At 46.1% G+C, this 13586-nt stretch overlaps 2 protein-coding genes across 5 annotated transcripts in view; one reads left to right on the forward strand and one right to left on the reverse strand.

The window, feature by feature from the left end:
* LOC120035090 (catenin alpha-2) overlaps window positions 1-13586 on the reverse strand; it is a 671205-nt gene that overhangs the window by 205219 nt on the left and 452400 nt on the right. The window lies entirely within an intron of this gene.
* Window positions 2181-5688, forward strand: LOC120035092 (leucine-rich repeat transmembrane neuronal protein 1-like). The gene has a single exon (XM_038981868.1). The coding sequence runs from the start codon at window positions 3423-3425 to the stop codon at window positions 5004-5006; it is 1584 nt and encodes a 527-aa protein (XP_038837796.1). The 5' UTR covers window positions 2181-3422; the 3' UTR covers window positions 5007-5688.

The raw sequence follows: 13586 nt of genomic DNA on the forward strand, positions 1-13586 counted from the left end.
AGATCTTCTCACCTCTGTCAGGTTGGATGGGGAGCGATGCTGCACAGCTACTTTCAGGTCTCTCAAGAGAAGTTTGATTGGGTTCCAGTCCGGACTCTGGCTGGGCCACTCAAGGACATTCAGAGACTTGTCCCGAAGCCACTCCTGCGTTTTCTTGGCTGTGTGCTTAGGATCGTTGTCCTGTTAAGGTTATTGTTCAGACGAGTCAGGACCCCAGTCGGAGGTTTTCATTAAGGATCTCTCTGTACTTTGCTCTGTTCATCTTTGCCTCGATCCTGACTAGTCTTCCAGTCCCTGCCGCTGACAAACATCCCCACAGCATGATGCTGCCACAACCATGCTCATCATAGGGATGGTGCCAGGTTTCCTCCAGACGTGAGGCTTGGCATTCAGGCCAAAGAGTTCAATCTTGGTACCATCAGACCAGATAATCTTGTTTCTCATGGACTGAGAGTCTTTTGGTGCCTTTTGGAAAACTCAAAGCGTGCTGTCATCTGGCCGCTCTACCATAAAGGCCTGATTGGTGGAGTGCTGCAGAGATGGTTGTCCTATCTCCACAGAGGAACTCAAGAGCTCTGTCAGAGTGACCATCGGGTTCTTGGTTAGCTCCCTGACCAAGGCCCTTCTCCCCCGATTGCTCAGTTTGGCCAGCTATAGGAATAGTCTTGGTGGTTCCAAACATATTCCATTTAAGAAGGATGAAAGACACTGTTGTCTTGTGGTCCTTCAATGCTGCAGACATGTTTTGGTGCCCTTCACCAGATCTGTGCCTCAACACAATTCTGTCTCTGAGCTCTACTGACAATTCCTTCAACCTCATGGCTTGGTTTTTGCTCTGACATGCACTGTGAACTGTGGGACCTTATATAGAGAAGTGTGTGCCTTTCCAAATCATGTCCAATCAATTGAATTTACACCAGGTGGACTCCAATCAAGTTGTAGAAACATCTCAAAGATGATCAATGGAAACAGGATGCACATGAGCTCAATTTCGAGTCTCATAGCTAAGGGTCTGAATACTTAAGTAAGGTATTTCTGTTTTTTTAACTTTTAATACATTTGAAAAAAATTCGACAAACCTCTTTTCGCTTCATCATTATGGGGTATTGTGTAGAGATTTCTGAGGATTTAGTTTATTTAATCCATTTTAGAATAAGGCTGTAAAGTAACAAAATGTGAAAGAAAATCAAAGGGTCTGAATACTTTCCAGAGGCACTGTACACCATATTGAGATGAGGCCCAATAAAGTGTACAGCTGAGTAATTGACCATTAAATGTGTCAATAAGTGTGTATAATCACGGCATACAATAACATCGGTTCGATCACAAATCATGAATATTATAATTATTATTATGACATCTGTATTGTTATGTAATTATGCAGCATCAGCCCCATCGGTTCAGCCAAGAGTTTGGAACATTTCATCAGCTGGAGGGATAGAACGCATATAGAACACCCTTTCAATCATTAGTGGAATATTAGTCTGCAATAATGAGGGAGACTGGATTCTACAAGAAGAGAAGAAGCAGATATTGTAGATGGCTTGTTTCAATTCATTACAGGGAGGGAGGGTGAGTGAGGAGAGAGAGAGAGAGAGAGAGAGAGAGAGAGAGAGAGAGAGAGAGAGAGAGAGAGAGAGAGAGAGAGATTCTGTGCTGAGAGAGAGAGAGAGAGAGAGAGAGAGAGAGAGAGAGAGAGAGAGAGAGAGAGAGAGAGAGAGAGAGAGAGAGAGGAAAGAAAGAGATAGAGAGAGAGATAGAGAGAGAGAGATTCTGTGCTGAGAGAGAGAGAGAGAGAGAGAGAGAGAGAGAGAGAGAGAGAGAGAGAGAGAGAGAGAGAGAGAGAGAGAGAGAGAGAGAGGAGAGAGAGAGAGAGAGAGAGAGAGAGAAGAGAGAGATTCTGTGCTTCAATAAAGCCCCAGTTTTAAGCCCGGCCCCTTTTGAATATGGAAACGTTTCAAACACTGAAAAAAAATGAGCGAGAGAGTGAGAGAGAAAGAGAGATATAGAGGAAGGCAGAGGGGAGAGAGAGAGAGAGAGAGAGAGAGAGTGAACGAACAAGCCCGAGAGAGAGAGTGTGGGGCCAGTCTGAATTGTGAGAGGCTTACGACACTCAGTGAACAGACGGTGCCTCTGCATGCTCTGCCAGTACACTAGTCTGCTGCAAGCGAGGGATCGAAGTGAAGAGTGCTCTGCCTCTCCTCTCCATCCCCGTCACACACCGCCTCTGCCTCCCTACTAGCAGCCTCCTCAGCCTCTCAGCCGTCCAGCCTCAACCAGCAAACTCCCTCCAGCCGACAAGGGAAAAACACCACTAACAACTCGAGTGGATATGAACAGAACCCAAAAGACAGGAGGACGCAGGAGTCAAGGGGCTTTTCACAGGAGATAAGTGGGGATCTGAAAGAAGGATACTAAAAGAAAGGGACAAAATCTAAAGGGGGAACAGAGAGAGAGAGAGAGAGAGAGAGAAAAGAGAAGGAGAGAGACCCTGGCATTACCCATCGTTATTCTTCCAATACATTTTTTCTGAAGCGCGCCGGTCGGTCACTGAAATAATAATGACAGAGCTGACTGGATTTAAGCCGTGCAGGTCAGTGATCACTTCAAGTGACAGACGGTAATTTGCATTGACAGATCGGCCACCAGTCTTTATCGAGAGGGGGTAAGAAGAAGAAAAGGAGTTTTGAGTCATTTTTTCCTCTCCTTTCTTGGTTGGCTTGGTTTTCCTCCGGATCATCGCAGTAGCAGTGACTGCAGAGGAGCAGGAGGGCGAGAGAGCGAGAGAGAGCGAGGAGCCACGGCACTCATGCATGCAGCCGAGCAGGGAACTTGCACTTCCTAACAAGCATCCACTTGGATTCCTTGGGTCTTTTCTGGCTTCTTTCACTCGAGGAGAACTAAGACATTGTAAGCCTGCCAGGATCTGGTGTCCTGGCTGAAAAGGACGAGGGGGGGTGGCAAATTTGTACCACACTGGGGTCCTTTTTTAGATTCGTACATAATTAGTGCGGGCACAAAGGGAGTCGCTGAATAGGGGTTGTCCGTCTCTGGATAGGGGTGAGTAGGATTCCTTTCATATGAGATCGCTCGACGAAGAAAGCATTTTTTACCCCCCTCTGCTCGCCTCTTGCCCCCTGATATCTAACATGAGCAAAGTGACTTGCCCTTTATCCCTCTACCCTGTTCTTTTCTTTTTTCCCCCCACACTGGATTCCTCCTCCTTTCTATAAGTAAATACCTTGGGAAAAAAACACACGCACAACACAATTCACTACAAGAAAAGGAATACAAAAAAAGTACAAGAGCTGGTTTCCTGCCAGGGAGAGTTTACAAATTACGATGTGAACCATGACAGAATAAAACCGGTACGATTCCAATGGACATTTTCTCTGCGGATCTATCCAAGGATTTTCAGGCTGATGGATTTCCTTCTAATTGGTTTGTACCTAAAGTGGCCCCTGAGGAAGCCCCCTGGGTTGATACTGTTGCTGTGGTGCTCGCTGGGCATCATGCTCAAAATGGTCCCCTCGGTGGAGGGCGTCTGCCCACGGCTATGCCGCTGCGACAGCAAGCTGCTCTACTGCGAGGGGCTCAATCTCACCGACGTTCCGCGCAACCTGAGCAGCGCCCTGGGCCTGTCCATGCGTGAAAACAACCTGACGGAGTTGCGCGAGGGCCACTTCGCTGGCCTGTCGCAGCTCACCTGGCTCTACTTGGATCATAACAACATCGACGTGGTGGAGGAGGGCACCTTCGACAGGCTGCGCCGAGTCAAGGAACTCGACCTGAGCACCAACCATATCGAGAGCCTGCCCAATGGCACCTTCAGGCCCCTCCCCAACCTACGCATCCTGGACCTATCGTACAACAGGCTGCAGGCGCTGGAACCCGACCTGTTCCACGGCCTGAGGAAGCTAACCAATTTGCATTTGCGCTACAACGCCCTCAAGTTTGTCCCAGTGAGGATCTTCCAGGACTGCCGGAGCATGCAGTTCCTGGACCTGGGCTACAACCAGCTGCAGAGCCTGGCGCGGAACTCCTTCGCTGGGCTCTTCAAGCTCACCGAGCTGCACCTGGAGCACAATGAGCTGGTCAAAGTCAACCTGGCCCACTTCCCCCGCCTCATCTCACTGCGCACGCTCTACATGCGCAACAACCGAGCTACCGTTGTGGTCAGCACCCTGGACTGGACCTGGCCCTTCCTGGAGAAGATCGACCTGTCGGCAAATGAGATCGCATACATCGAGCCGCACGTCTTCGAGAGCGTGCCCAACCTCAAGGCCCTCATGCTGGACGCCAACCGGCTGACGGCCGTGGAGCAGCGCATCCTGGATTCGTGGTCGTCCCTGGGCAGCATCACTTTGGCAGGCAACGAGTGGGAATGCAGCCGTAATGTGTGTGCCCTGGCTCAGTGGCTGAGCGCCTTCCGAGGCCAGCGGGACAGCCAGCTGCTGTGCTCAAGCCCGGATGTGGCGCAGGGCGAGGACGTACTGGACGCGGTCTACGCCTTCCAGCTGTGCGAGGACGGCGGCGACCAGTCCACCACAACCATGAGCTGGTACCCAGGCTACACCGCCAAGGACCAGGCCTGGGGCGGCCCCACGGCCAATCCCTACGATCCGCCAGCAGCCGAGGGCGGCGCAGTCGTCACCAATTCCTTCACGGTGACCGTGGCTAACCTCAACGACATAGAGAGCACCATGCAGATCCACAAGGTGGTGACAGGCACCATGGCGCTCATCTTCTCCGTCCTCATTGTGGTGCTGATGCTCTACGTGACCTGGAAGTGTTTCCCGGCGGGCGTGCGGCAGGTGCGCCAGTGCTTCAGCAGCCATCGGCGCAAGCAGAAGCAGAAGCAGAGCATGCAGCAGATGGCCACCATGTCCACGCCGGAGTACTACGTCGACTACAAGCCCAACCACATCGAGGGGGCCCTGGTCATCATCAACGAGTATGGCTCCTGCACCTGCCAGCAGCAACCATCCCGGGAGTGCGAGGTCTGACCCGGCCCTTTGTGAGTGTATGGATATGTCTGTGTTTACGTGTGTTTGTGTGGATAATATGGACTACCACAGAGACCCTTTTTGGATATATGGGATATATTGGGTGGGTTGGGGATGTATAAATGAGGATTGAACCAGGGATCCTGCTATGGACACTATTTACACTGCGTCGCACTGTGCTGCTCGCTACCCCCCCCCTACTGTGGAGGAGAAGGGTGGAGGACTGACTGAGACCGTGGATTTATTGCTGTGGATCTGAAGGGCCTCTATGGACACTATGGAGACCAGACTCTATTTTGCCTGTTGACTTGACAAACAGAATCACCAGAGATGGAATATTATGTTGACTTTATACAGAATCACCAGAGAGGATTACTATGTTTGTAGGCACCAACGGATTCTTCTTCTTCTCTCCACCAGGAGTGGATATTATTTCTTAATTCAGGATATTCTGCTATTGTCTAAAGACCAACTGGGGACACACTGGCCAGCCATAAACACACCATTTTTAATTGTGGTAAATACAACGAAAACACGACAACAACGGAAAAAAATACAAAAAAAGATTGCAAAGTTGGATTATAAAAATAAAAAAAATACGATTATAAATTCAGTGTAAAATATGTTTAAAACGCAAAGAGTGGGAAAAAAAAGATGCAAGATGCTATCGTATTCCTTTTGTAAACTACGAAAAAATACCATGTTTAAATAAATGAATTGCTATTCACAGTAAAGCCCGTGTGTTGTAAGGAACCTTTGGGAGAGGGGTGGATTATGAAAAGAGATGCAGTGCTCGCGTTGGTGGTAGGAAGAGAGAGAGCATTTGTCTGGCGTGCCTACTGCAGTATCTCTAGTTGGGTAAAAAGACAAGGGGCCAGAGGGATAGCCTAGCCGTACTTCATTTCAAATGTTAAACCCTCTCCAATCTGAATATCAGATATTTCTTGATCCCTCTTTCCCTATTTGTGAGTGGGGGGGGGGGGGTATTCAATGTGCCGGCTCGCTATAGATGTTGTGGTTGCTTCCCCCGGATTCCCCCACCTTCCCACTTCTCCTCCCTCTCCTCTATCCTTTCTAGATGAAGTTGATCTGACCCTTTCTAATCAGGTGGCGTATTTTCAGATCACATTCGTATGTCGTCTATAACATTCACACAGAAGACACGGGCGGAAGGCAGAGAGGGACCATGATCGTCTGAGAGATCTAAAAAGCTCAGCCTTGCCTTTTTCCTTGGCTGGTGCTTTTGGCTGTCATGTTAGAGCTTTGCCATCCGTCCACCGCGAGGGGACACATCAAAAGGAGGAAAATGCCTAGCCCGACACTATTCAAATCAAAATGAATTCTAAGATAGGAGCGAGATGAAGAATTGAATATGTGGGCTTTTATCCTTCTTAAAGAGACACCAGTAACACATGACACGACACATGCCCGGGCCGATGGATTTCCTGACTATGTTCTGCGTGTAATGTTGAAACATTTGTTCTTTCAATACAAGGCTATTTTGGGTATATTTCTCTCTCTGGTTGTTCCTCATTGTGTGAGTGAGAGATGCGTCGACAGAGGGTTTGGTCTCTTGCACCAGTCGACAATTGACATGTAGGTGCTGCTAGGGGGAGAGAATTGAGTGATAGCTAAGGAAAGGAGTGATTGCGGAGGCCGCAGAAAGAAGGTGTAGGCTGCTCTCTAGTGTCCTAACATCAGCAGGAAATGAGGGAGGGAGGGAGGGTGAGGGAAGAAAATACACTAGACTCAGAGCTTCTGCACAGTGTCACAGTATGATTGCATGCGTAGGTGTGGTGTGTGTACATGCGAGTGTGTGCGATTGTATATTGCTGTGTGTGTGACTGAAATCAGTAAATACAGCCTACTAACAGCACATGCTGTTACTGTAACTAAAGAGACAGAGACAGAGAGAGTAGGTCTGAGGTGTGTGTGTGTGTGTGTGTGTGTGTGTGTGTGTGTGTGTGTGTGTGTGTGTGTGTGTGTGTGTGTGTGTGTGTGTGTGTGTGTGTGTGATTATATCCTTGTGGGCACCTAAAATCCCCAAAAGTCAGCATAGTAAAACAAGGACAATTCTCCCTTGTGGGGACATTTCCCACATGCCCATAAGGACAAAGGCGGGGTTAGGTTTAAGGTTACATTTAGGGTTACATTTAGGGTTAGGGTTAGTGTGTGTGTGTGTGTGTGTGTGTGTGTGTGTGTGTGTGTGTGTGTGTGTGTGTGTGTGTGTGTGTGTGTGTGTGTGTGTGTGTGTGTGTGTAGAAGTAGTACACTGTGTCCAGCGGTCTCTAGGCTGACCTGTGTTCCTAGACAGAATGCTGCAGCAGCATCAACATCTGGTCTCAACATCAGGTTAGGAGCTAGGGTTAGATTTAGGGTTAGATTTAGGGTTAGATTTAGGGTTAGGAGCTAGGGTTAGATTTAGGGTTAGATTTAGGGTTAGGGTTAAGGTTAGATTTAGGGTTAGGGTTAAGATTAGATTTAGGGTTAGGGTTAAGGTTAGATTTAGGGTTAGGGTTAAGGTTAGATTTAGGGTTAGATTTAGGGTTAGGAGCTAGGGTTAGATTTAGGGTTAGATTTAGGGTTAGGAGCTAGGGTTAGATTTAGGGTTAGATTTAGGGTTAGGGTTAAGGTTAGGTTTAGGGTTAGGAGCTAGGGTTAGATTTAGGGTTAGGGTTAAGGTTAGATTTAGGGTTAAAGTTAAGGTTAGATTTAGGGTTAGGGTTAAGGTTAGATTTAGGGTTAGGGTTAAGGTTAGATTTAGGGTTAGATTTAGGGTTAGGGTTAAGGTTAGATTTAGGGTTAGGGTTAAGGTTAGATTTAGGGTTAGATTTAGGGTTAGATTTAGGGTTAGGGTTAAGGTTAGATTTAGGGTTAGATTTAGGGTTAGGGTTAAGGTTAGATTTAGGGTTAGATTTAGGGTTAGATTTAGGGTTAGGGTTAAGGTTAGATTTAGGGTTAAAGTTAAGGTTAGATTTAGGGTTAGGGTTAAGATTAGATTTAGGGTTAGGGTTAAGGTTAGATTTAGGGTTAGGGTTAAGGTTAGATTTAGGGTTAGATTTAGGGTTAGGAGCTAGGGTTAGATTTAGGGTTAGGGTTAAGGTTACATTTAGGGTTAGATTTAGGGTTAGGAGCTAGGGTTAGATTTAGGGTTAGGGTTAAGGTTAGATTTAGGGTTAGGGTTAAGGTTAGATTTAGGGTTAGATTTAGGGTTAGGAGCTAGGGTTAGATTTAGGGTTAGGGTTAAGGTTAGATTTAGGGTTAAAGTTAAGGTTAGATTTAGGGTTAGGGTTAAGGTTAGATTTAGGGTTAGGGTTAAGGTTAGATTTAGGGTTAGATTTAGGGTTAGGAGCTAGGGTTAGATTTAGGGTTAGGGTTAAGGTTAGATTTAGGGTTAGGGTTAAGGTTAGATTTAGATTTAGGGTTAGGGTTAAGGTTAGATTTAGGGTTAGGGAAAATAGGATTTTGAATGGGTCTGAATTTTGTCCCCCCACAATGTTAGTTATGCAAGACTGTGTGTGTGTGTGTGTGTGTGTGTGTGTACGTCCGACTCCACATATATTTGTACAGAGGCAAAAATAGGCAGATCAATCCATTTGTGTGTGTGTGTGTGTGCGTGCGTGCGTGCGTGCGCGCGCGTGCGTGCGTGCGTGCGTGCGTGCGTCCGTGTGTGTAAATGGCTCAACTGGGTGTAGAGTATGTGTGTAATGGGGGTGTGTTGTGTGTTTGAGTGATGGTGCAGAGTTACAGTAGCATGACACAAACAAATAGAATAATATGCAAGCAATTACTTAACATACTGTATCGACCTGGAGGTCAAATCATTTCATCAATCAACATGAAATCAAATAATCACTGCATTTCAACCACCTGCCTCGACGCAAACAGCGAACAGACACATTCAAACAAACCAATGACATATTGTATGACACACTGTCGATGTACCTTATGCATATTGTGATACCTTCAATTTCATATAAACGTATAGTTGCTCGTGCTTTATGAGGGGTACAAAGCTGGGATATTATCAAATGCTAACTAGAAATGTTCGCAGACTTTTTCCCGTCAGCCTTTTGTATAGGCTGTACAAGCCTCTACTATTGTACTAAAGCCTGAACTATAGCCTGTATACAGATGTAGGATCTTCATTTGAGCAGGAAAACAATCCTGCAGCAACAGGAAATGTGAATTATTACGTGGATTAAAATTAATCGACCATTTTGTAGGGGTTGATCCATTTTTCAAAAGGAAAAACATAGTCAGAAAGTGGACATTTTTAAAACCTCAAATCCACTACAAGTTTTACATTTCCCGCAACGGGGTGATCCAATTAAGATACTACATCTTTAGGCCACGTGGGTGAATGGTTGCAGTTAAACCATATCATGCCCACTAAACTCTTGTGTGTACGGCGCCATGCGTAAACTGTACAACCTAAATCTATTCTGATATCTACCATACGAGGCGTTTCACAGAGTGGAACACGAGACCAGGAGAAAAACCAAAATAGCAACAAGACGGGAGAGCAACAACTCAACTGAAATGTGCAGTCATTTTTGTTGTTGCGTGGAGCCGCTCAAGAGAACAACAACAACAAGCGACGACGACAACAGCGGAATTTGCCATTGTCAGATTCATGATCTACTTCGTATTCATGATATCTCCCGACCGGGCGGCGCACTTTTGAAATCCAAAATGGCCATGAATCATAACTAGGCATGACATCTGTATGCTAAGTAGGCTAGCCACCGACCGATACAGCCGAGCAGAGCAGGGCAGAGAGACACATCATAGTGAGATATGCGATATACTGATAGTCATTTGCTTATTATCTTATTCTCTTACGTTCTGTCTTATTCATTTTCTTTCCTGGTAGCCCCTCAAATCATGCAAACTGCCGGGCCTATATTTAGGCTGTGTTGTCCTGATTTATTTGTATAAATATTCAATGATGCCTTGACACACAGGCTACTGATGGCACCTCCATTTTGTTTCAGTATTTTTAACACGCGATGGGTGGATAGGAGGGAGGCAGGGACCGGGAAGGGGGTCTGCATATTTGAAAGGGTTGTCCTTAAGATTCCAGGATGCACCCACAGGCCTCTCCTCCCCTCTCTATCCCTCCCTCTTTCTCTTTTTCTCTCTACCTCTATTTGACACTGTGGGGAGGACCGAAAACCTGCAGGTGTTTGTTGACCGTCTCAGACAAGGGGTCATCGCCCCAACACGGCATATCAGCTCTCCTATAACCTCCCATTATTAACGACCTGATTGATGACACTTAGCAAAATCGATACTAACACAGATGACTGGCTTACCAAATGGACTCGCTTCCATGATCACCTGATGATCCACTGATTACCGATTACATACTCTTCGACATTTTTCTACATGCTCATGCTACAGCTATTGACCGTCTATGGGAGGGCGAGGAGAAAATAATAATGGTTTATTTATATGGCCCTGCATTATTGATATGGCAGCTAATTAGCAATGGTGATGGAGGAGAATAGAGAGAAAGGGGCGGACTGGCCAAGCTATGCGTGTGTGTGTGTGTGTGTGTGTGTGTGTGTGTGTGTGTGTGTGTGTGTGTGTGTGTGTGTGTGTGTGTGTGTGTGGTGTGTGTGTGTGTGTGTGTGTGTGTGTGTGTGTGTGTGTGTGCGCGTGTGCGCGTGTGTGCATACAAGAAAGAGATCAAGCCATGACGTATGTGAATGTGTTGGAACAAAATGTTACCGAAACTAAAAGAGAGGATGTTGGAATGACATGAAGAAAAGAGGAACACATACACACGCCCACATAGGGTACGACAGACTGCAGGATATTACGATGTGTGAACAGGGATGGCACGAGCCAACTTTAAAGATCACCCCCACACCTCTCAGAGTAGACAGAGAGACCCAGCAGAGCTCAACCCACAGCACAGTACAGCACAGCTAACAGCTAACAGCTAGCGTAGATCATGTTAAACACAGCACGCCTGTCACAACTCATCCGGATAACAAAATACCCATACATCACATGACATATCTGGATAACACATGTAACACACACACACACACCAACACCTTCAACGACAGGGTCATGTAAATGTCATAGACAACCCATCTGACACACACGGCGCAACTCCTTAAACGGCAGGGTCATTCAGTACAGTACAGGAGCCATAGACATCTGGTAACCCAAACCCCAACCAACAGGGTCACGTCATAGGCCATGTGTGGCTCATTGTGTATAACGTGGCCTACTTCCTGTGGAACATCTGTTGTGTTTTAACGGGTGATTTTGCAGCAAAGCAAATGTCCCCCTGAGAGACAATAATGTGTTCCACTACTTTAACTACTCTGGTAGGAACGATACGCAGGAGTATAATGACGGTCAGGGGGGTGGGGTGTCATAAATGTTGGCTCCAAACCAGAGAAATATAATCTTCCTATTAAGACGCTCCACATTTCCGCCTGTCCACACATTGTGGTATAATTGACCTGAATGGAGGTGCCCACTCTAATCATTCTAATTCGATGGTCCAAACACCACTGACACACTGATGTGTGACCAGTCAGTCAGGTCAGCGGCAGTCTTACACAATTGTTTACATTGCGGGTTCAATCGACGTCAAGAGTGAGGGATTACAAGGAAATCGTCATTGACTGCGTCGTAAAGGTGAGTGGTTCCGTGACATTCACAGAGGCAGACTCTGTGCGCTCGAAGCCAATCACCTTTCCTCCGGGAAATGGTTTACGTCATGTGATTAGGAGAGGGTAGTGGTTAGGGGAAGTATTTGTGTGTGCATCCGTCTGTGCGTGTAAAGTCCATGGTAATAATGTTAAACGAATTAAACCTAACATTCTGTGCACCGGGGTCTCGACCAGGTGCCCACTGTTTCTTTCATCGGGGCCCTGCCATGCATAATAACCGCCTCACACCCACTCATAACCGGATAGGTGGCAAAATCACGAAGTGGCGGCGGGTTTGCGGCGGTGCGCGGCGGGGCCGCTGACGATTTACGATGACAACAGCGCGTGGGCCTGCGCTGAGTCCATACTTCATTTGAAATGGTTTATCAGGATCGATATTGGATTGATCCTCATTGATTCTCACAGTGCTCTCATACACTTCTCGTTGCCACATTCTATTCCATTCCATTATATTCTCTAGCCACTAACTAACGTTGTACAGATGTAGGATCTTAACTTAATTGACATTTTTTGTAGGGGTTGATACCTTTTTCATTACGGCAAATCAAGTCTGACATTTTTAAGTAGAAATTACAAACTTTAGAGGCCTTTTTAAACCTTGAATACACTACAAGTTTTCGTGTGTACACTACAAGGGGCGGTTGTGTGAGTGTAGGCTAGCTACGACATGCAGCACTGCTCTGTTTTCATCATATAGACTGATTTAGACAGTGGGAGAGAGCCAGAAAGGCAATGTGTGTACGTGTATGTGTGTGTGTGTGTATGACAACATAACCACTACACTTCATGTGGACACTGTGTGTATGCTATTGTTAACATCCGGTGATGCATAAAACGTGATGATAGAATAGCTGGGTCAGAGCCAGTGAGCTAAAACATGGCAACAGCTGGGCCTGATTCTGTGGGGGTCTACAGTCCACAGAGTCCCTTATAAACTGGGATTACAATATATACTGTATTATCAGATATGGAGCAGAGAGCAAGAGAGCTATTATGACAAGTGTTTTGATCATAGAGAGAGAGATATTATCTCTATGGTTCAGCTGGAGTACTATAAGCTCTGTCCGGGGTTGCCCGGAAGCTTCATGTTGGATCCATACTCCATACAGATGGACGTGGATATGATAGAATGAGGTCAAGCGGAGTTCAAATCCTGTTGTTTTGATGTAGGCTGTTTTCAGATATCCGTTCCCTGGACAGAGTAAAACAACAAGTGCATTCTGTCATGTTGTGCATTGAGGTTGAATTCAGACAGCTTAGTTTTTATTATTATATATTTTTTTCAACATAGGGTTAAATGTGCCAACACAGTAATTGTGTTAAACATGTGTTTGTCAAATGTTAAGCTTCACTTCAGTGTCTTGTCCGTGTTGAATATTTCAAGATGAAAGCGACTGGTAGAAGTGGTAAATTAGCCCCCCAAAAGGCACAAAAACGGTGCATACTAGCGTCGTACATACCATCTGTAAAAGGATATAATGTATACACCCACACGTGATGAGATTGATCGATAATGGTCATGTACAGCCTACACATATTGTAGAGAAACACAATTATGCATGCGTGTATACAGTACACACATAGGAAGGCACGCAGGTACTCATGCAGGCAGGTAGGCAGGCACGCACACAGACGCGCAGGCACACACAGTACTTTTTTGCACCAGTAAATCAGCTCCAAGTGATTTTAAAGTATTCCCCATGCATAATGGAGAGATACTCTATATGCGATCAAGTACAAATGTAAGAAAAGGTTTGAAATTATAATTTTTTTAGTCAAATCTGTATCTGTTTTGGGCTTCTTGCGGTCAACTTTGCAGTCTACAAATGATTTGTAATTATATTCCGGCCGCCTGACCATCTGCTCCAGAAAACAATCGTCC

This window comes from Salvelinus namaycush, chromosome 42, assembly GCF_016432855.1.
Source record: "Salvelinus namaycush isolate Seneca chromosome 42, SaNama_1.0, whole genome shotgun sequence".
NCBI lineage: Eukaryota > Metazoa > Chordata > Actinopteri > Salmoniformes > Salmonidae > Salvelinus > Salvelinus namaycush.

Coding starts and splice junctions, on each gene's coding strand:
- LOC120035092 (XM_038981868.1), top strand. CDS start 3,423: ATGGATTTCCTTCTAATTGGTTTGTACCTAAAGTGGCCCCTGAGGAAG.